The sequence below is a fragment of the Dipodomys spectabilis genome, unplaced genomic scaffold (genome assembly GCF_019054845.1).
Source record: "Dipodomys spectabilis isolate Male_0828 unplaced genomic scaffold, ASM1905484v1 ptg000054l, whole genome shotgun sequence".
NCBI lineage: Eukaryota > Metazoa > Chordata > Mammalia > Rodentia > Heteromyidae > Dipodomys > Dipodomys spectabilis.
Window position 1 is genome coordinate 5,276,212 of NW_024870731.1, and position 23,560 is coordinate 5,299,771.

Sequence of the window (23,560 nt, forward strand, 5' to 3'; positions counted from 1 at the left end):
ACAATTCAGAGAAAGAAAAACAAGGCAATGACAATGACAACAAAGCCCTGGTGGGCCTGAAGGATACAGTTGCCACAAATGAAGAGGATGATGAAGTAGATGCAGACGATCATTCCTGAGGAGGAGGGGCCTCCATAAGCCATGATGCCATCATACATCACGGCATTCCAGTCTTCACCTGTCAGAATCTAAGAAGCCAAAGCCAGGATCAGACAGCAGGCCGGGTCACCACTTACTCTTTCACAGCGCTGTGGTGGCTGTTTCTGGTTGAAGTTGCCTTTTATATTAGAATATGAATCCATCTATTACCTCATAGAATTTTCAAAATGTTATTTTTAATTAGATAGATGACGTATTTCTTCTAGTGAAAAAAAAGACCTTTACAAATAAGACGTACCTACCCTTTGCTAACTCCCAGCTCAGTTTCTGTTCCCTCCTCAAAGATAAGATGATGCTGGTATCTCTCTCCCTCTCCCTCTCTCTGGGACATCTGTCTATGGATTAAAATTCATGTACACATGCCCACAAAAGGCAGGCAGTTGGTGTCATCTCTGATTTTCTAGGCACAAAGTATATCACATTATATGAATTTTTCTGCAGCTAGCTTCTTACCCTGACCCCATTCAACAATGCTTCCTCAAGATTTTCTGTGTTAGTAGTTTCATCCAATTCTTTTAAATTACTACATAGTATTCCACATGGTTAATCTACTATGGAAATAATTATATCCATAAGAGTTTTGAAACATTAGAGAAGTCTAAAAGTCTCATGCAGATACTACCAACCACCTCAAGTTTCAAATTTAATCTTTTCTATTGATAATAGAAAAGATAATAGAAATAGAATACGGACAGCTATTTTAACAAAAATGCCACTTTCCAGGAAGAGGGCTCCATTATCTTCTACCTGGACTAGGTATTTAATAATTCAAACCACTGTGGATTATAAACAACAAAATGAGCAAGAAATTAGAAATGATAAAATTATTCACAAAAGGAAGTACAAATAGGTCTTAAGAAGATACATTCAACTTCACAAAAGGAAGTACAAATGGCTCTTAAGAAGATACATTCAACTTCACAAAAGGAAGTACAAATGGCTCCTAAGAAGATACATTCAACTTCACGCTTGATAAAATTATGATGAGATGCCATTTGCCTGTCAGATGGCAACAACTGTCAAGTATGAAGACCCACTGAGGTGAAGAGAATGAGGCAAAGGAGGCCTTCTCATTGCTGCCAGAGAGCAAATGATCACAACTGTAAGCAGAGCATTTCATCAAGGGTACTGAAGATTAAGAATCTGTTTATACCCTTTCTAATAGCATTTACACTTGAGGGACTTGTTCCTACACATCTGCCTTACACACATGTCACATAAGTCTTATGTGTACGGACCACCTGGAGCCAAGACTGGACAACTAAATTCTCATCCAGAGGGAGCGCTTATTTGCAGGATGGTGATCCACACCACTGAATGTAGGTAGTCTTTAAAGGGAGGAGGTGACCTTTTATATAACAGGTAGGAAGGCTTTTAAGGTCAATTTAAGTGAATAAAAACATCCTAGTTACTCAGGAGGCTGAGATTAGGAGGACTGTAGTTCTAGAGATAAGGTCATAAGACTTGATCTCAACAGAAAAGTTTGGCATGGTGGCATGTGCTCATAATTTCAGCCACAGAGGAAAGCAAAAATATAAGAAGCTCTCAAGGTACAGGTACATGCCCATGCAAGAAGCAAAACCCTAGCTCAAAAATGACCAGAGAAAAAGAGGCATCAGGGGCTCATTCCTATAATACTAGCTACTTAGGGGGGGCTGAGAACTGAGGATCACAGTTTGAAGTTAGTGTGGGCAGGAAAGTTTGTGAATTTTACCCCCAATAAAGTGTCTCCTGCTGCCTCCCCCCATGAAACAAAAGCCAGAGCTGTGGAGTGGTAGCTCAAGTGGTCAAGTGCTTGCCTTGAGAATAAGAAGCTTAGGATAGTACCCAGACCCTGAGTTTAAGCCCCAGGAGCCCCCCCCCCCCCCCGCCACATACATACAAACATTGATTCATGACTCAATGGTACAGTGCTTGCTTAGCAAGTATAAGGCCATGAGTCAAAACCCTAGTACCGCCAGCAAAGTAAACAAACGAAGATGTAACCATGTAGAGTGAGCCATTATCTGTGTAAATTCATCTACAGGTGTTCAGGTAGACTGGCTTATATCTATGAGCAAATAACATATCTAAGACTACACAGTAGAGAGAAATAGCTTAGTAGTAGTTGCCTCCTAGATGATGAAATTAGTGTCTTTGTGAGAGAATTATCAATTCATATCGTTTTGTAACACTTAAATTTTGTGCCATATGCATGTACCAAAACAAAAAGTCTACAGGTTTTGAAGGAAGTTAGAAAAAACAATGACACACCAGCAGCCAAAATGCCAGAATAATTAAAACATTAAACCATATTATTGTGCCATATTACTATTCTATTATCAATTATTATACAGTATTCCATATATCTCAAATGACCATGTGAGAATCTCATAGGCCATTCCCATTAGTTTCTGAGAAGGACAAGTTGCTCATCTGACACAGAAACAGCCACCAAGAAACCCAACAGTCCCCTGCCTTTCCCACAATGCCTCCCTAACTCTCCTGCAAGGCACCAATGATTACTGACACCACATGAAAAAAGTGGAGAGGGTAGATAGGCATTCTAAGCAAAATTTTCAGACTCTATTCAAGAAGGGGATTAGCTGAGAGCCTGAGGAGAATATTCAGCCCACCTCAGCTTGTAGACAAAATGGTGGAGGGTGCACTATGCCTTGAGTGGCAGAGCCACCCACAGAAATGACCGTTTCTTCCCACCCAGCCTCCCAGAAGCCCCACAGCACAGCAATCCCCACAGTCTTCAGCCTATTCCATCACAGAAGGACAGAGAAGGGCCGAGGGGGTGACATTGCCACACACCAAAGAATTCAGACTTCCAAACTCATGTCTTCATGCGTATCTCTTATAAAAAGGACTACAAATTTGCTTGTGCTTAAACAATTAGCCACAAACAAGAAGATTTTAGCAGATATTTTACAGATACCTAACAAAAATGAAATAAAAAAAGGTTTTTGTGTATTATTTTGTTATACAGTAGTCTTAAAAGAAAGTGTGACGTCATATTGCAAAAATAGCTGAAGATGACACAAAATAATTTATATAAAGTTTAACAGAGCATTGTTAGCATAGAGATTATTAATAAAACTATATTCCTGAGCTAGAGCAGACAAGAAGGCAGACGTTCCAACTACTATAACTCATGGTGCACTGGGAACAAGAAAGGAGAGACAGAGGCAAGACTCACCTGAAATACTGTCAGCAATGCTTGAGGAAAGTTGTCGAAGGTGCTTCGCTTAGTCTGCGTTTCGTCAAAATTAAACTTGCCACCAAATAGCTGCATCCCAAGTAAGGAAAAGATGATAATGAAGAGGAAAAGCAGAAGCAACAGTGAAGCGATGGACTTCATGGAGTTTAACAAGGATGCCACCAAGTTGCTCAGGGAAGTCCAGTGCCTGTAAGTAAAGATGAGGGTATGAACCAGGAACACCACCTGGCCAGGGTGGTGTCAAACCTGACCACCACCTCCTGCTCAGAATACAGCTGTGGCACAAAACACATACCTGGTCACTTTGAAGATTCTTAAGAGGCGTACACACCGGAACACAGAGATCCCCAGTGGAGACATGATCTCCAGCTCCACCAGGATGGTCTCAGTAATCCCACCACATACCACAAAGCAATCAAACCGGTTGAAAAGAGAGACAAAATATGCTTGGAGACCCAGACTGTACATTTTCACCAGCATCTCACAGGTGAACAGAGCCAAGAGGACTTTGTTAGCAATATCTGCAAAGACAAAGGGCACACATCCTCAGGATCTCAATGTGGGAGATGCTCTAGCTCCACTTCTCCTGGTACCTCCCTCCCACTGGTCTCCACAGTAAACACAGCAATCCCTGTTCGTATCTTTGCTATTGTACACATGACAGAAGTGTGGCATTGATATTGATGATCTGTTCGTGTGCCAGGTGCTGGATCTGGTACTGCCACTGCCTAGATTTGAGTTGGGAGGCATTTCTTGATTTCTCTGGGCCTCGCTGACTAAAAGTGAATGGTTCCACATAATTTCTGGAATTTCACAGCACTAAAAGCACGTGGTTCTGCACTCAGAACATCATTTTATATATAAATATATATATATATATATTACATATCTATTTTTTAAATCTACATAAACCAACCTATCTGTTTGAGTTTATGGCACCCTGAGAGAAGTGATCATTTTTCAATAGCATTTCAAACAACAGGAATCACTGCCATGTAGGCTTGAGAGACAGAGAAAACAGATGTAAGAAGAACTTTTGGAGAACCCCAAATGCATGGTAGACTGTCTCTCCACACACTCCATTTTTGAGCATTCCAAGATGGGTAGCCAATACCATGTGTTAAAAAACAAGGATCCCAACTGGGTCAGAAAAAATGTCCTTCCAACTCCTTGACTCCAGATCTGAGGTTATCTGAAGGTTAGGACAATAATCAGTTTATCACACCATACAGACTGTGCCCCTGCTCCAGGGCCTGCCTGTATTTGGATGGTTTTACCATTTTCCAAGTTAGTGCTCACTAGATGTTTCAGTACTTCATTGCATATCCATCAGATTACACTAAGCAGCAGTTAGCCACAAGGAACCAACTCAGAGTAAAAAAGAGAATAGCTTCACTTGTACCTTGAATCTGTGTCAACCAGTCCGGCTGATTGTAGTGCTCAGAGGAGATGGTTAAAGTGTTGAGAAACACCAGGACAATAACTAGCCAGTAAAATGTGACAGACTTCACAGCAGCCCTACATCTTCTGCGATTGAATCGGTTCCAGCGACGCCAGCGTCGGCTGAAAGATAAGCAAACATTGCTCCCTAGATGACAGATATAGCATCTTACAGTCCAATAAACTATACTGAGCAACAGAGATTTGGACTGGGGTTAGGAAGGAAGGAAAGTCAAAGAAATAAATAGACCTCATAATATAAATCATGTCACTCTTAACATACAGCTTTAAAAGTATGATCTTGACTTGATTGTGCCATGTGTTTCTTTGCTATGGCTATAAATAACTCCAGAATCTGCCATCTTGAAAAACCTAGATAATTATAGATTCATGTGCAGATGTAAAACTGCACCTGCACACATATGTAGTTTATATGCCCACTATATGGCATGCGGATTTGTGGTATGGGTATAGCTTATATATATCTCAAGTGGCAGCTCAATCATCATACAGAGCATACAGAGTTCATTCAACAGAAAAGTACTTCCAAACTATACTTTTGTTTTGAGGAAGTCTTTCAGTTTTTTTTTTCTCAGACTTTCAGGTTCTTTCAGAGCCTGGCAGTTGAGTCACCAGGTGCCCTTTCTAATGAATGATGCGCAAAATACACCTTTAGGGAAAGATCCAATATTGAACTAGCACAGCCAAACAGATACAAAGCCATGTCTTCTGCCCACTTCTAGTTCCTGTTTGCAATTAGGAAAAATATTCTCCTTCTCAGCCTGTCCTTATGGAAAACACTTGTGGCCACAAGGGGATGGTTTGGTGAAGTGCTCCATAAACTGCTGCTCATCAATCTGGATCTCAGGACAGAGCCAGCCCCATGGTTAAGTCCCTCCTCACTCAAACCTGCTGCCTCAGCCACAGGGCTGTGGAGTAGTTCCTCCAGGGATTCAATTCAAGAGGAAAATCCAGGCTGCATCCATGTTGCATTTCTGGCTGACTTAGCTGTGTTGTTAGACTTAAAAAAAAAAAAAGAATACCTGGACATGATTAATTAAACAGCAATCTAAACATTCACATAGTGAGAATAAAGAGGATATTCTTAGGAGAGGATCTCAAGGGCTCAATAGCTATGTGTATAAGATAATATAAAATGATGTTTATTTGAAATGAACCCAAAAAAAGGAAGAGGTTTTGTTTATTATATTGTTTGTAGTCCTTTTCCTTTTTTTTTTTTTTTGTTGGTTGTGAGGCTTAAACTCTGGGCCTGGGCGCTGTACCTGAGCTCTTCAGTTCAAAGTGAGCACTCTACCACTTGAGCTACAGAGCAACTTCCTCTTCTTTCCTTTTATCTTTGATTTATTCCCTTCTGTCACTGTTTTTTATTTCTATATCCTTTGTCTTATTAGTTTATCTGTTTTGGGGTGGGGAAAGGGAAGCATAGAAACAGTGGGGCAAAAGGGAACTCTATTGCATTGTTGGTGGGAGTGTAAACTTGCTCAAGCACTTTGGAAAGCAGTATGGAGGTTCCTCAAATGACTACACAGAGTGCTCCCCTATGACCAGCAATCCCATTTTTTAGCCTTTACCCAAATGATCACAAACAAGGCTATACTAAAGCTACCAGTACAACTATGTTTATCACAGCATTATTTACTATAGCTAAGATATGGGACCAACCCAGATGCCCCTCAGTAAGTGAATGGATCAAGAAAATGTAATACATGTGTGTGTGTGTGTGTGTGTGTGTGTATGTATGTATGTATAATGGAAAATGGAATTCTATGCCTCAATCAGAAAGAATGATACTGCCTCATTTGTTAGAAATGGAAAGACTTGGAAAAAATTATATTAAGTGACGTAAGCCAGGCCCAAAGAAACATAGGTCTCATGTTTTCCTTTATCTGCAATAACTAGTATATGTCTGGGACAAACAGAAAAGGTCAAAAGCTATGTACATATGACCATATAAGATGATGCTAAGTAAAATGAACCTCAAGATAGGGACACAAGTGGTTTTATCTTTCTTGCTATTGTTTTTAATGTATTTATAATGTACCATGTGATCTTTTTTTTGTTTCTTTTCTATGTTCTTCCTCCATGGTATAACCTCTGTTTGCACTGTATTTGATTCTGGTGCCTTGCATCTTGTATATACATTTTTCTAATTTGGGGAGGGGAAGTAAAATACTGAAATAAGGATACAGGTAGCAATGAGATGTACAAGACACTATGTTGAAAACGAACTTTACAACTTCAGTGGGGGGGGCGGGGGGAGGGGAGCGGGGTTGGGGAGGTGGGGAGGGAAGGGATGGTAGGGGAAAAACAAAGGAGGAAGTAACAATGCTCGATAGAAAATGTACTCATTACCTTACTCATGTAACTGTACAGTATTTTTACAATAAAAAAAAGAAACAGTGGGACAAAGGGTGAACCAATTCAACAGTGAAACCCTCTAGACACTAGATTGAAAATGAACTATACAACTTTAGGAAGAGAGAAATAGGGAGGGGAAAAACTGGGACAGAATGAGGGAAGAGTGACATTGTTCAAAAGAAAATGTACTCATTACCTGACTCATGTAACTGTAACCCCTCTGTACATCACCTTTACAATAAAATTTTTAAAAAGAAGAAGAAGAAATGTAACCAAGAAAGTGAGCAAAGATAAAGCTGTACTACCTCCTCCTTAAGATGTAGATCCAGCAAGGTGTGTTCTGTGTTTGTTCTTGCTGCTGTGCAGTTTTCATTGGAAAAGCAGCTAGAGGCATGAGAACCAGCAAGAAAAACTATGCCAAGGACTTGCCAAGGTCTCTAAGATTCTAGGAATGCTTAACTCAGCACCTGCAAGCAAGGTGGTCTTGAAAGACCACCTGCCTTGTTCTATCTTGCACTGTAACAACAGGCAAAAGTATCTTCCACACTCAGAAGACCTTAATGCCCTTCTTTTGCAAACTTTCAGGACCCTCAGCTTGCTCCTCATTGGGCTCTGAATGGCCAGTTTAGTCAAGCCTGTTCTCCCAAGGAAAGAACACTCCTGAGCACTATGTGCCTGGTGCCAAGTACACAGAGACAAAGAAGGCACGGTATTAGGGTCCCTGACCCTGAAAAGCACATGAGATCAAAATAAGTAATGATGATAAATTCACAGCAAGTGTTAGCCCCAGATTCTAAGTACAGGAGCAAGGAGAAACAAATCCTCTTTGTTGGTACTGGGGTTTGAACTCAGAGCTTAATACTTGATAAGTAGGTACTCTACCACTGAGCAATGCCTCTAGTCCTAACACAGATGCTTTGTGGAAAAGTCAAGGAAGATTCTTCTGAAAAGTAGAGATTTGGGCTGGATCTAAACAAATGAATGAAAATTTCCTGGAGGCAGTTAAGGACAATCCATCCAGAGGAGATTGCATGGCCAAAGGTACTGAAGTGAGATAAACCAAGAAGCAGCTTTGAAAACAGAGAACAGTCCAGCATAACTACAAAGTGCGGAAAACGGGATGTTAATGTTGAGGCAAAGGCCAGATTCCACAGGCATTTCTATGGCTTTTGGTAACTGCAAACACACAACTTTTTTTGTCGGTCATGGGGCTTGAACTCTGGGCCTGAGCGCTGTCCCTCAGCTCTTCAGCTCAAAGCTAGCGCTCTACCATTTGAGCTACAGCGCCACTTCCTGTTTTTTTCCACTTCCGGTTTTTCTGGTGGTTTATTGGAGATAAGAGTTTCAAAGACTTTCCTGCCTGGGCTGGATTTGAACCACGATCCTCAGATCTCAGCCTCCTGAGTCTCTAGGATTACAGGCGTGAGCCCCTGGAGCCTGGCTAACATACAATTTAAAATTTTTTTTTTTTTATTGTGAAAATACTGTACAGAGGGGTTACAATTACATGGGCAAGATAATGAGTACATTTCTTATCAAGCATTGTAGGCTCCTCCTTCGTTTCCCCTTCCCATCCCTTCCCCCCTCCCTCCCTCCCCCCGTTCCCCCACCCAATCCTCCCCGCCCCGCCCCCCAAAGTTGTAAAGTTCGTTTTCGACATAACGACTTGTGCTTCTCATTGACATACAATTTTTTAAAGTTAGGTTTGAGACATAATTTACATATGGTCAAATTTACTCTTTGTAGACATATAAACAGAACAAGGATTCATTTTAGTGTGACAGTGCTAAAATGGGGAAAATACAATATCTCTTAACTCCCCTGCCAGAATTGGGAGTTTAAGACTCCAGAACATAGAGCATTTCTATCTCAAAAACGTCAAAAGCCCACCTTCTTCTCCAGCCTGGTGACTACTGATCTGTTTGCCTATTGATTTGTTCTGAAATACTGAAATACTTTGGAGATTTACCCATGGTGTTACCCATATAAGCAGTTTTCTTCTTGTTGCTAAGTAGTATTCTACCATATGGAGAAACCACAGTTGCTCTACCCATTCATCGTTTGATGGACATTTGGGTTACTTCCCGTTTTGAGTACATATGAAAAAAAAACGGCTATAAACATTTGTGTAACATTTTTGTGTTGTGTGGGCATGTATCTTCATTTCTCTTATATAAATACTTAGGATAGGATTGCTAGGCCATATGGTAACTAATGTTTAAAATTCATAGAAACAACTAAATTGTTTTTTCAAAATAGCCCTGTTGTTTATTTAACACATCCACTTGCACTGTATAAAAATATCCATTGATCAGCACTTTTGTCAGAACTTGTTATTGTCATATACTTAAATCGGATCCACCCTGATAGGTGTACAGTGGTGTATAATTGTGTGATTTTGCATTTTCATAATGAATGGTGGTCACTTCACATGCTTACCACCCATATCTTTCTTTTGGTGACATTCCTGTTAAAACCTCTTGTACATTTTTTGTTATTGACATTTTATTGTTATTTATTATTATTATCCTCATACATAAGATATATATTCACATTTATGTATGATATATATGATACTAACCTTTTATCAAATACAGTCTGTAAATATTTTATCCATGTCTATCTAAAGTTTGTCTTTTTATTTTATAATTAAATAAAAGCAAATATTTTCATTTTGATGGTAAACAGTTTCTCAAATTTTTGTGTCAAGCATTGGGCAGTGTATCTTAGGAAAATTTTGCCTAAACCAAGGTCACAAAGATTTTCTTTCCTTTTAAAATTCTTAGTTTTTACAATTTATATTTAGTACAATTGTCCATTGTCTGTATTTAGCAGGAAAATGTTTCTAATTAGAAAGTAAAACATACCAAAAAGTACACTAAATAAGGCACATGGCTCAATCACTTTTGTCAGTCGAACATGTAACTTGCATGCAGATCAAGAAACTATATATTATCAGAACCCTCTTCTGCAGAAAACTTTGCTGTTTTGGGGTGACAAGATGTATATCTTATAGACATGAATGAAATGATCAGGAGGCAAATTATTGTTCGTTATTCTGTCCTGTTGGTTTGAGGCAGCTGATTCTACTATGTTGCTCCCCTAGGCAGGCTCAGAACACTTAATGACTAAATTCAGTATGGATGTTGTAATCCATCGAGTCAAACTTAGGTCAAGAGAAACAATTCTATATGAAAGATAGAACTTAAAACATAAAAGCTCACATACAAGCTCAAAAAAAATAATAGAAGATACCAACCTGAGTTTAGATTTTGAGATGGCTTGACTGGAAGAAAAGAAAAAAAAAAGTTAAGATTTTGATTTGGAAGGCTTGAGCAAAGTGTTGTCCATCACTTCTTCAGTAATGTTGTTAGAGCCATGCACAGAAGCCTGGACTTGGTACCTCAGCGGCCACAGCAGGCCAGGAGGATTCAGCGAAGAGCAGATACCAAGGTGCTGCCATTACCAGGCCATAGGGCTGAGCACACTTGAGGGCCCAGGCAAGAGAAGATTCTCAGCTACATTCTCAGAGCACCCTGGCAACAGCACCAATGCTAGGGCTTCTTCTCTTGCCACTCCACTCAACAGCAGTATCACTGCTACTGTTAGAAAAGGAGCACTGGACCAGGAGTCCTGGCTCTGTCACTAGCTAGTGAATTATAGCAAAACAGCATGCCTTTGAGCCTCAGTGTTCTCATCTGTAAAACGGGGCAAGGACAAACTCATTCTCGGCTTACTTCATGATGTTGTATGTAGGAAGGACAGAGCAGAACAGAGACAAAAATCACTTCAAAGGAAGTGGCACTGTGGCTCAAGTGGTAGACTGCTTGCCTTGAGCTGAAGAGCTCAGGGACAGCACCCAAGCTGAGTTCAAGCTCCATGACCAACCAAAAGAAAATCACTTCATAAACTGTTCTACTCTACCATAATGTATCATTTTTATGAAACTCTACCAAAAATAAGATTAAGCTCTCTTAAAAATGACACCTGTAATTTATAGAGATAAGACATAAGGATGCTGGCAGAAAGCAAACCAAACAGCACGGGGCTTCCCAAAGCAAGTAGTTCTCAGCACACGCCTGCCACTCTCCCCCCAGATCCCTACTGCTGCAGCCCAAATCATCCAGTGGTGTTAATGGGATGGCATCCTTCATGGTTAGGACGGAGTGGTGCAGGGTTCCAAAATAAGGGTGCCATGAGCAGAAGAGGGTAGCATCTCTGCATCCAGCCACAAGGTATGGGGTTGGGGAGGCCCAATGAAGGAAAGCAACTCTGCCATTCAAGCTCCTCCTCTGAAGCACAAATACCACACCAGACTGGAAGGAGAATTCGGTTTTACCCCCACCGCCGACACCCTGAGGGCCCAGTCTTGGCCGCGCCTCTTCTTTTCCACCAGCACCTAATGAACACAGCGGGGGGCCTGGGTTAACTGGCCCCTTGGGTAACTCATTTCCCACTAAGAGGCTTGTGAAACTCTGGGGTTCTGGAATCTGGTACAGGAGGAAGGGGTCCACCTTCCATCTGCCCATAGTCTTAGAGTTTCACTGCGATCTGGAGTGACTTCTCACCCTTAGCTTCTCTAGGACAATATGAGTACTGGGGTGGCAGGGGAAGTGGGGAGAGGAAGGGAGTGGTCTCCACACTTACCAGAGACTTCCACAGCAGCCCTGTGCCTCGCCTTCACCACTTACATTCTCGGTGTTCACAGATTCAGTCTCACTGGTAGGCATGCTAGCTGTAGGGAGAAACAAAGGATTTAGAGAGCATGCTGAACAGGGGGTGGGCCAGACCCTCAGGAACTGGAGAAGAGGGCAAAAAGCATCCTCAGAGGCATGCCTCACCCCAGGAAGTGCTGAGTAGTCAAGCTTCCCCACTGCAGGCAAGCTTTTGCTTCTAGAAGCTGCTGAGAGAGCTAAGTCCACCTCCTGGTGGACCAGAGCCTTCCCAAGAAAGGAAGCTTGAGAGCCAAACAGAATCCTGCAGTGAGGCCTGGAGCAGGCCTATTTGCCCTGTCTCCAGGTTACTCTGAGAAGCTACCCAAACATCTCAGTTATGGGTACACTTCTGCTGGTACCATAGAGGTGCCAGAGAATAGATAACTATACTAAATACCTCACATACAGATTAGGTTCAACACACTGAAGGAGAAGAGCTATTAAGGACAGTGAAGGGAATGCATGAAGGTACCATGTACACCATCTTTTTTTAAAAAGCCAGGAACTCTGCTCATTTTTAGCTAAGTCATTAACATCTAAAGTTCTGCTGAACTTCAAGCCACTAGTTCTTTCCAAAGAAGACAGTGCTAGAGTACCAAGAAAGATGTCTTAGGGCTAAGGAGAGGGGCAGGAAAAGAAATTCTGCCAACCAATGAGCTGGGTAGTGTTGGCTGTGTTTTCAATGTCACTGAGGTCTCTGGACCTCAATGGGGCTCCCTTTTCCATGGCAAGATTCTGAGCAAATGTGGGGGAAATGTACAGATGTACCCACCAGTATCTGGAGGTCCGGAGACTCCTCCTAGGACCACCATTTGACCCATGGGTCTCTTCTCTCACCCACCTGGAGGTGTAAGAGACAGACAACTCCCCACAGGTTCATTCATTGTCAGAACACCCACTTCACTGTTGTGTATAAGAGATGACTGAGCCTGCTGTGGGGTGAGAGGCAGTCACACAAGATCAGAAACATGGAAGAATCACCCAAACACATGGTCTTCCTGGTACAATTGTGAGTTGTAATGACAGTTCGTCTGAGACCTTACAGTAGCAGCAGGAAAGCATCCCTCTGAGGGCAAGTGACCCCTCTTAGTGAAGATACCTCCAGTCTGCAAAAATGGTAGTGGTGCTTAAATGCTATGACAAACACTGAGGCCCAGTCCAAACTGGCAAGGGAGACAACCGGGGTTAACTTCTCTCTGAGGCCATATGGCTGCCAATCTGGCTCAGGTCACAGCCAAACTAAAGTTAACGATGATGATGACAATGGTGAACCCAGAAGTCTGAGAAGCAAGTTTTTCTAGGGTATAGGAGATCCATTTCCTCTTGTGAGCACACAAAGAACTGAGCTTGCCTCCGTGGGAGCATTAATAGCCTTGTCTAGGTGCAGGTTTCAGAAGCCAAGACCATATGAGTAGGATACCTATCACACTGCTAGTACCCAGAACAGTCTTTTAAGTTTAAAGAAGCTAACTTCAAGCCAGGAGCTGGTGGCTCACTCAGGAGACTGAGATCTGAGGATTGTGGTTCAAAGCTAGCCTGGGCAGGAAATTCCATGAGATCTTTATCTCCAATAAACCACTAGAAAACTGGAAGTGGTGCTATAGCTCAAGTGGTAGAGTGCTCAGCTCATCTGAAGAGCTGAGAGACAACGCCCAGGCCCAGAGTTCAAGCCCCATAGCTGATGAAAGAAAGAAAGAAAGACAGAAAGAGAGAGAGAGAGAGAGAGAGAGAGAGAGAGAGAGAGAGAGAGAGAGGGAGGGAGGGAGGGAGGAAAAGAAAGAAAGAAGGAAAGAAAGAAAGAAGGAAGAAAGAAAGAAGGAAAGAAGAAAGAAGAAAGGAAGGAAGGAAGGAAGGAAGGAAGGAAGGAAGGAAGGAAGGAAGGAAGGAAGAAAGAAAGAAAGAAAGAAAGAAAGAAAGAAAGAAAGAAAGAAAGAAAGAAAGAAAGAAAGAAAGAAATCTTTACCAGTACTCCTGAGGAGGGGTAGTGGACAGGGAAGGGACAGAGAAAGACAAAAAAATATCCACCATCCAATCATAGGAAACATTTTAACAAAGAACTCCATTAAGATACACATTCACCCTTTCTTACCACTTCTTCCTCTATCTTTCTCCCACCCCTAGAGCATATATAACTCAGTTTTCCGGGTTTTTCAATGCTCTGACTTCAGCAGGAAGACTAGATTGTGAAAGTCAACAAAACTGATTATTGTAGGACCTTCTCATAATGTTCCCCTTCCCCACAGAGACTGGACAAAGAAAAGCACAGCAGAAGACCCTCTGTAAATCCCCACAGGAGTGGTGTCTTTGTGCAGTCTTTGATGGTTACTTCAGTGACTAAGGTAGCCAGAGGTTGAGGCAGCACAAGGTTTGGTTCTGCCCACTCTCCTGAAGACATCTGCCTCTTTCCAGGCTAGTTTCCTACAAACAAAATGGTGATGTCAATTCCATCATCATTTCTAACTCTGTTAAATATCTCAAATACCTAATATTAATCACACAGAAACAGAATTCTTATTTTTATTTAAGAGCGAACTTTGGAATAGACTAAATCTTTGTGGCTTTTACTGTCTGGGGTTATAGCTCATGGTGATACCAGTACTGTGGTTGTATTTTATTCCTAAAGCTTCGTTTTTCAAACACTCTGGTGGAAGGGAGAGGGACACATCATTTGGTACTTCTGGATTGTGTCAATTATTAGTGAATAAAACAAAGGGGAGAAAGATAAGAAAGGAAAGCCAATTCTACTGACAGTGACTGAGTGAGGCTGACAGTTGTCTGTCCCTGACTCTGGCTGCTCCAAGGATGAGGAAGACATTCTTGCTCTCTCAGCTGACTCCATTCCCAGGTGTTGTGGGAAAATGCTGAGTGCAGGTTCCTAAGTTGGCTAGACCTGAGTTTGACCTCATATTTCTTACTCAACTTCATCAAATCAATACTTCCTCATCTGTAAGTGAGGAGCTCCTACCTCCTCATGAGCTGTAAGTAGCATTGAATAGGGCGAAGTACAGCGTGCCAGGTCTCCAGCACTGGGTATCAGTGTGGACTCTTAACAATCAGCTCAGAGAAACTCACCTGGAGCTCTCTGCAAGCAAAGTGACCCAATCAAGGGTCACTTTGCCCTGACTGCTACAATCACTGCACAGAAGTATAGAGTGTGAACAGGAGTCCACACATCTGAATCAGCTTTGGCCATCCCTCTTCATTTGTATCATTTTCTTTCTTAAACTGAGTCACAGTCTAACTCAGCCTGTTGTAGGGGCAGTGACTTTGCCGTCATTACTTGACACCTACAGAGTCACTGGCACATAATAAATAAATCGTTTCCAGAATGATGTTGCCAGGCTAGGGAGAGGACAAGGACAGTGACTTGCTAGAACTGGGCCACCTCATTTAGTTCTGGAGACAGACACTCATCTGGGTGGAAGCCCTAGATTGTTGTCGGCTCCAAGAGGGATCCTGGCAGCTTTATGATCTGTTGCTACCCCACATTCCTCAACACAGGAGAAAAAGCAGTTACTTTTCCAACAGGCCCAGTGAGTAGAACCAAAGACCTTGCTTGAAAATTAAGACATTTTGCCTTTCAACTGTGCTAGACGTTCTTTTTTTTTTTTATTGTTAATCAATTGATATGAGTCTTGCTTCATTTAACCGCAGTAGAATTTCATATGCATTAAAAAAAATCAGGACACACGAATCATAAACTGGTAGTACTTGAAGAGGTCCAGAAAGCACATTAACAAACTCAGATTTTACAGATAAGAGCTGGCCAGCTTTTCTATGGATGCACAGTTCACATGTAAGAAAGCTCTACTGATTCCCAATGGGTGTTCATTTCACATGGAGTGGCATCCCCACAGTTTTGGTCTACACATAAATATATTGATATATGTGTTGCTAATAGATACCTAAAGCTCCACAAATCAGAGGTTCCAAAGCCAAACAAACCTCTTAACTATCCACATATGTTTGCCATACTGATCTGTGATGACACCTAGATAAGCAGACCACATCCAGGAGCTCAGATCAGCAAACTGGAGACAGTACAAATACGAAAGTGCACTGGTGACAACTAGAACTAAAAAAAAAAATCAAACGAGAAATAAGTTATAAAAATTCATCTAAATAAACTCACAGGTAATTTTCTAGAACAAAAGCCCTTCTCCTAACCACTGCCATGGTACCATGGCTGCTCCATGCAGAGTTACTAGTCTATCCCTTCTAGGAGGGACTTGGTATTAACCGTTGACAAGTGTTTTGCAGGAAGGCCCCTCATTTCTCCCATATAATCTTCAGATGCAGTCCCTCCTACAGAAATACACCACAGCCACCTGAATGGGGAGAAGTTCTAAGTCCTTTCCCCAACACATTCTAGAGGACTTCTGGACTTTATGTCAGTTTCTTTCCTTCTATACAATGTAAAACTATTTTCAGTGCATCTGAGAGAAATCAAGCATTAGGACAAGCCAGCCATCTGTCATGGGATGCTGACTTGCATTGCAGTTTGTCCATTAACAATTTGGAGTAGCTTGGCACCTGTGCACTGCAATCTATTCTAGGCCCTGGGATCTCAGGGGAGAATTCCAGGCAAGACCCTAGGGCTTGTAATGTAGGTATGCTGAGAACTCTTGGTGCTGCTATGGGTAAGGAGATCCTGAGCTAAGGATGAGTTCCTAAAGCCTTTGGGGTATGGGCAGCTTGAGCTGGGCCTTACTTAGAGCTCTCTCTATGGCTGTTGGTCACATGTTTCTCTTTATAACCTTGCAGTACACCTGAATGTAAACCAGGACAACCAGCACTTTCATCAAGGAAAAATGATTTCTTCACCCACTTTCATGCTCAGGACAATCTGCCTGAATTCAGAGGTGTGCATATGTGCGTGCACACAATGCACACATGCATACACATACACACATTACATGAAGCTGTATATCTTCAAGCAAGTAGACTCAAAATAATGTTTACCATTAATAGGCATACCATTTCCTTCAGTGATGGAGGCTGATGGAGGCTAATGAGGTCAAAGACTAGAAGAGATGTCAGGAAAGCTTGCTGCATGTTATTAGGTCACATGGAGGCAATGTTTATTCTACGTGTGCTTAGTTACTTGCTCTGTAAAAGCTGATGAGAAATAGCATCATCTCTAAGATCCATTCCCCTTTCACCTGCTATAATGGCAAGTAAAAGAAATACCCATGAATTGTGTGGTTTTACTACCAGCAACTGAGGGGACTCCTTTGTATTCTCCCAGCTCCACAAGTAGACAAGGGGCTAAGAAACATATGGCAGCCACTGTCCGTCACCCTCAGGAAGGTAGTCAGGAGTCTGCAGTCTGCCCTGCAGGACTGATTCCATGTCCTCTCCAGGCTAAATACCCCAGGGAATAGAATATGGCTGAAGCCAGCCCAAGGAGACCTCTAGTCACAGAAGCTCACAGATAAGGCTTGCCATATGCCAAGCCGAGCCTGCTGCCTTCTTAAACCACAGCATCACTACAGATGAGGGGTCTCTGAGCCTCACGGTCTCATCTTTTCTCCTCAGGACAAATCTTCATGAAACTCAGGTTTTTTTGTTTTGTTTTTATTTTTGTTTTTTGCATTTCTTCCATGGCCCAACAGCTTCAAAAGAGGGGAAAGGGTTGAAGTTGAGCAACTGAGAAGAACTGAGACTACCTTCCTGGGTGGGAGCCAGAAGATCTGATGCCAAAATCTTGTGTTTTCATCTTATTTTCATGGCAAACACAAACAGAATCACTATGCGAAACCCAAAAGGCCTAGATATTTCCCAAAGGCATTTGCACAATGCTAGAGCTGACACACTTAGCTAACACAGGGGGAAGGTTTTCATTGCTATAAGGCAGCCAGACTTCTCTTGGAGAATGTGGGTCAAGGCCAGACCAAGGTTTCCATGTCTAAAGCAAGCATTGTACCCAGAGTGACAACTCTTTGTCGTGATTAAGAGCAGCACAACATTCACAGAAGGGCCTCTGCCCACTGATTCCAACAGAGTAAGGGTCCTTCCTTGGCACCAGTCCCTAGGAAATCCAGGCAATATGAAACCATTCTCCATGTAAAGTGAAGTTAATTTCTTGAAAATATCAGGCTGCTCCCTCCCCCTATGCTCAAAAAACTAATGGAGATTGCACAAGAATCTTCATAAAGTCATAGAGTTCACGCCCTCATTTGGGAGGGGGACCTACAATGGAGCTTTCTCACTTCTGCAGATAGAAAACACTCACTTCACTTCATCAATTTCACTTTTGCTAACCAGAGCTATCTCAGACACTTTTCTCTTATTCTGTGACAGCATCTCCTGCTTGTTGAAGCATATCTCACTTGCAGAGGTTTGCAAAAATGACACTCAAGGCAGCCTTCTGTGTACAACCTTCTGCAAACACTAAAGCTCCATAAGTCAGCCTCGTCACTGCCCTAAGTCATCATCTAATCAGGCTCCTCACCATCCTCCTGCAGGGCTATAGTATGAGAAGTGCCTTCCATCAGACCATTGGACAGTCTTGCCAGGACTTTCCTTCTTCAGGTCTTCAAGGTACCAACACAGCTCTCAGACTACCCCCTCAGAGCTCATAATTCTCACAGGTGGCACTAACCACTTCAGAAAAAAAAAAACAGTGCATCATTACCTTGCTCATGTAATTGTAACCCCTCTGTATGGTATTTTCACAAAAAAACTTCTTAATTTAAAAAAAAAAGTGCAATGAATCTCCTAGTAGTTAACTTTGTGTATCTCTAATCTAAATCTTCTCAAATATTTTTCCTGTTCCTGACCAAAGCCCATCTTGATGGCATCCCTAGGTTACCATCATGTAACTAGACAAAGCTTTGTCCTTTTGTCCAACCACAGCAGTAATCTGAACAGAGCTGAGCAGGATGCCTGTATGGTAACAGTTCTAACTGCTTGGTCCAAGGGTTCTGATGAGGATCTGGTACACAATGATTTAGGACATAGCTTGAAATTAACTGTTTCTTACAAAGGCAAATGTCCAAAAATCTTTGCATCCCACAAATCTATTTTTAACTTCATTCTGGTTTCAACACAGTCCTGAACAAAGGAGACAGAAACTAGAAGACCCAAAAGTCATTTGAAACATATGCACTGGACAAAAAAAAATAAATCAAATAATATTATTGGAATTTTTAAACAGTGTAAATTTAAAAGCACCATTTGAGGAAACATGTTTTAAAAGTCTGTTCCAGTTTAATAATATTCATGCAGAATCAAATGAATTTTCTGAGTTGGTTCAGCTGCTTTATAAGGTTCAAACAAAGAGGAAACTGCACAGCCATCTTGGTAAGAGCACACACTTTTATATAAGAACAAAATGGAATGCCCAAATGTCAAAAAAACAAGCAATTAAAACATAGGCATCTTTCAAACACAGCACACGGCACATGCATTTCACACAATGCCTATGTGCAAGGAAAAGGAATCAAGAGATGTTGGGCAGAGAGCCTTGTGAAGAGAAAGTTCAGTCTCAATAATTTACCGTGATCTTTAGCCCTGCGTTGACGAAAGCAGCAGAACTTCCTTTTCTTCTTATCCTCTTTTAGCAAGTCAGCCAATGTGACTCCTTCAGGTTGAACACAGGCAATTCCATTACCATACAGCAGAGGGCAGCAAGAGCAATTCAAACAAGGGGCCAAGAGAGGCCTGCAGGCCCAGGTGCAGACCTTCCCAATGTAAGCCCAAAGGTTGTTTTACACAGGACTCTGACCTCTGATACACACCTGCAAACTGTCCTCTTCCTGTGTAGTGATTTACAGTTCAGGATCAAAGGAATAAGGCCATTTGTTATAGATACTATACAAATACCTGTCTTAAAGAACCTGTTCTAGGCCAGGTGTGGTGGCTCATGCCTGTAATCCCAACTACTCTTGAAACTGATTCAGAAGGATTACAAATTCAAGGGCCAGCCTGGGCAATATAGTGAAATCCTGCCTCAAAATAAAGTATAATAGTGCTATGGGGAGAGGCAGAGGTGGTGTTAGCTCAGTGGTAAAGGGCTTGTCATATATAATGAGGCCCTGAGCTCAGCTCCCCCAAAGCACCTATCCTAAATCAACCAGTTCTAGACAAGACAACCTCCAATCGAATGTGTCCATTAGGGAAAGAACACTTCAGGAGGTTCAGGGCCCGAGGCACAGGCCAGCGGAGTCTAACCACTGCTGTTATTTGGTATAGGATGGGTGGAAAGAAGAAAGTGGCTTCTGAATTCTGACGGCCCAGGTCTAATCCTAGCCCTAGATGAGAAGGATGAGCATGGAAAGATTACCTAATTTTACTAAGCTTAGTGTTCTTATAAGATCTTAATGATATTTGGACTTGACTATATCTTGTTTTCTTTCCTCTTTTTAATGACTATTTTCAGACATTTATACAAAGTAGTTTCAGTTTAACATGTCCATTTTTTGTGCACAGTACATCTTTGACTAGCTGTTATTCCTTCCATTATTCTATTTGCCCATCTGTCCCATCTCAAGCTTCCTAGTTCTATCTTCACATGTGCACACTATTACAACTACACTCACCACCATTCCTCTCTCCATTAATTCACTCCTCTCCTTTTAAATTCCACCCCCTAAGTCAAGACATGTTTCAGCTCCCCAATAACCATTTTGTAAACTGTCAGTTAATTGTTCAAAGGTGTTCCACTATGGAATCTTACTCCTATGTATAACATAGTTTAGTTCGTATAGTATATACATACTAAATATATGCATATATTTTGTATGCGTTTTCGCATATTATTTATCTTTTAGGACATGAATATACTTCACAAGGGTGGTCTAACAAGAGGAAAATGGCAAATAAGGTAATACAAGAAGCCTGTTGGCTTTGGCAAGGCATGGCTAACTGTAATTATTATCATTACTAGTACAAATCTATGGTTATCAGGCCACAAGAAAAAATAATTCTAGGATTTATAACCTCTTGCAGCTCTGTGATCCCACAATCATGCCAAACTGGCTAATGTTTAGAGTAGAAGCCATATGCTCCAGGAAAGAGAACCACAGAGGCAGGATGGCACAAGTGAGTGCTGGAACTGGCAAGAGCATGGGGACAGAGGCTCATACTGTTCACAGATGTAATGCAAAACAGGCATGCTCTGCCAGTGCTGCAAATCCCCCTCTCCTAACCTCATTATATATGACAAGGATGAGTGTGATGAAACAGGATCACGCGCTCATGGGGTTTAATGGTGATTAGTGGGCAGGTTGTGATTGAACTTGGGTTCTAACCTCAGCCTGGCCACCTTGACACCCATGTGGCCTTGGGAGGTTACAAACCTTCTTTGTGCTTAGTTTCCTTACCCATGAGGTTCCTTTCTCACGAAGCTGTGTGAGGAATAAGAATATTCATATAGGGGCTGAGAAGGTGGCTCAGTGGTAGAGTGCTTGCCTTGCATGCATGAGGCCCTGCAGCAGAAAAAGCCGAAAGTGGCACTGTGGCTCAAGTGGTAGAGCACTAGCCTTGAGCTAAAGGCTGAGGGACCCAGGCCCAGAGATCAGGTTCCACGGCCAACAACAACAAAAAGAATATTCATATACCCGTGGTCCCTAAAAGACTACCTGGTACACAGAAATCATCTGACAAATACTATCATTCCATGTCCTTTCATCCAACAAGTAATTGAGTCTCGTATGTGTGTAAATGCTATGCTTGATGCCAGCCACAGTAAAGAGCAAAAACCCACCTTGTACCTGCCTGTAGAGTGCAAGGTTTTGTGGCTGAGGAAGATGAATCAGACCATTATCTGCCCAAGCACAAAATAATTACTTTGGCCACTGTTGTAAAGCAGAGGTCAAGTGTTATATATAGTCTACCACAGCAGGCTTTTTGTTTGTTTGTTTTTGGTGGTGATAGTAGGTCTTGAACTCAGAGCCTCAGGCTTGCTAGGCTTTACCACTTGAGCTATGCACAAACACAGCAGTTTTTATAATGGCAACTTGAACATAGTCCAAAATTTGCTTTGAACACATGAAAAGATGTCTCTGGCACAAGTTCAGGGAAAAAGACCAGTGCCAAACAGCTTATGGTGGGAACACACGTTGGCATACTGTGTAAGCCCCAAACCTTGGGTACTTACGTGCAGACAGCTATGCCTTAAAGCATCCCCAAAGAAGAAAGGGTTTTACTGACCTCTATATATGCACTGATTCTATATGAATTCTATACAGTGACTATAGTATTTTTGTGATTAAAATATAGAACAAATAAAAGTAACCTTGACTCGGAATGCCACAAACCTGACTGGAGATATGCTCTTCCTCCTCTCCATGGTCCATAGAGGCTGAAGGTGGTGACAGACAGAAGGTGCCTTTGAAAACAGCAACTGCTGTAAATTACCCTGATGAAGAGGGCGTCCTAGGGCAGATGACTGTTCTCATACTAGGAAGTGGTGACCATATCCAGTTAGGCTGGCCTCACCAGCCAACCTTCCTAGTGGCAGCATGGCCAGTAGCCTCTCTGGTGATGGCAAGTAACTATATGTATGTTTACCGTAGGCCACTCAAACTTCTGATTTTGTTTTTGTTTTTTTCTTTATGGCTTTTAGTTGAATATTTTCAATGGGGGATTTTTTTCCCTCTGAAGTAGTTTGTGATAAAAGTAGGGTTTGTTTGTTTTGTTTTGTCTTTTGGCCAGTCCTGGGGGCTTGAACTCAGGGCCTGCTGCTGTCCCTAAGCTTTTGTGCTGAAGGCTAGCACTCTACCACTTCAGCCATAGTTCTACTTCCAGCCTTTTTGGTGGTAAACTGGAGGTAAGAGTCTCACAGACTTTCCTGACCAGGTTGGCTTTGAATTGCAATCCTCAGATCTCAGCCTCCTAAAGTAGCTAGGATTACAGGCATGAGTCACTAACACCCTGCTAAAACTAGTTTTATAAATCAAAAATTTTAAACAAAACCAACCAAGTGCTATTCCAAATAGCTGTGCATGGATGGTTTTCAGCCTACCCTTGAGGCGAACAATGCAGGAAAAGGCAACCAGGTAGAAGAGGCAAAAGGTAACAGCTAGGCAACCTTGTGCACCTAGTCCTGGGACCATGGAGGTCAACAAAAGCAAGAAGGGGCCATGTCCACAGCCTCTAAGACGACTGAACAAGCAGAAGATGGAAGCTATGCCTGTGGATAGCTGGAGTTTCAGGTAGCCACTTCTTTCTATGAGTATCAAATATCACTACTTAAAGGGATTACTGGTTGTTAATAGCTCCCCAGCTTTTTGGGGGTTAGGGTTTTAGAATGAGCTTCCTTTAAAATGAGTTCATTATTTTTAATGCTTTTTTTTTTTTTAAAAAAAAAAAGACTAATCACTGACAATGAGAAGAGTTTAAAATAGAATTTTAGGCTCCTCGATTTTAATAGCCCTAGAAAAACTCCATTGTTAACTCACAAGCAGCTGCATACGTCTAAAAAATCACTGTGAGACTTGGCAGAGTTCCTTAAAAAAAACTTGAAGCTCAGCAAAAAGTTAAATAAATTATCCTTGAAAAAAATTCCCCAAATGCTTAGGAGCTAACTTCCAAGGGAATTTTGGCCATCCAAATGATTGTGCAGCACTAGCTTTCTAACAGTAAATTTACAGAACTGATATTTGAAATAGTCCAAGAATGCACAAAGTAGTGCTCCAAACACCAGACAGCTCAGCTA

At 41.8% G+C, this 23,560-nt stretch overlaps 1 protein-coding gene across 1 annotated transcript in view; it reads right to left on the reverse strand.

Annotated features, from left to right (window-relative positions):
• The window catches only part of Cacna1d (calcium voltage-gated channel subunit alpha1 D), a 349,086-nt gene that overhangs the window by 90,733 nt on the left and 234,793 nt on the right, over positions 1-23,560 (reverse strand). The window contains exons 10-15 of the mRNA XM_042680100.1: positions 11,831-11,918; positions 10,443-10,469; positions 4,767-4,927; positions 3,660-3,885; positions 3,344-3,551; positions 68-188 (exon numbers count right to left, since the gene is read on the reverse strand). Of these exons, the coding sequence (XP_042536034.1) occupies positions 68-188; positions 3,344-3,551; positions 3,660-3,885; positions 4,767-4,927; positions 10,443-10,469; positions 11,831-11,918 (831 nt within the window). The remainder of the gene's footprint in view (positions 1-67; positions 189-3,343; positions 3,552-3,659; positions 3,886-4,766; positions 4,928-10,442; positions 10,470-11,830; positions 11,919-23,560) is intronic.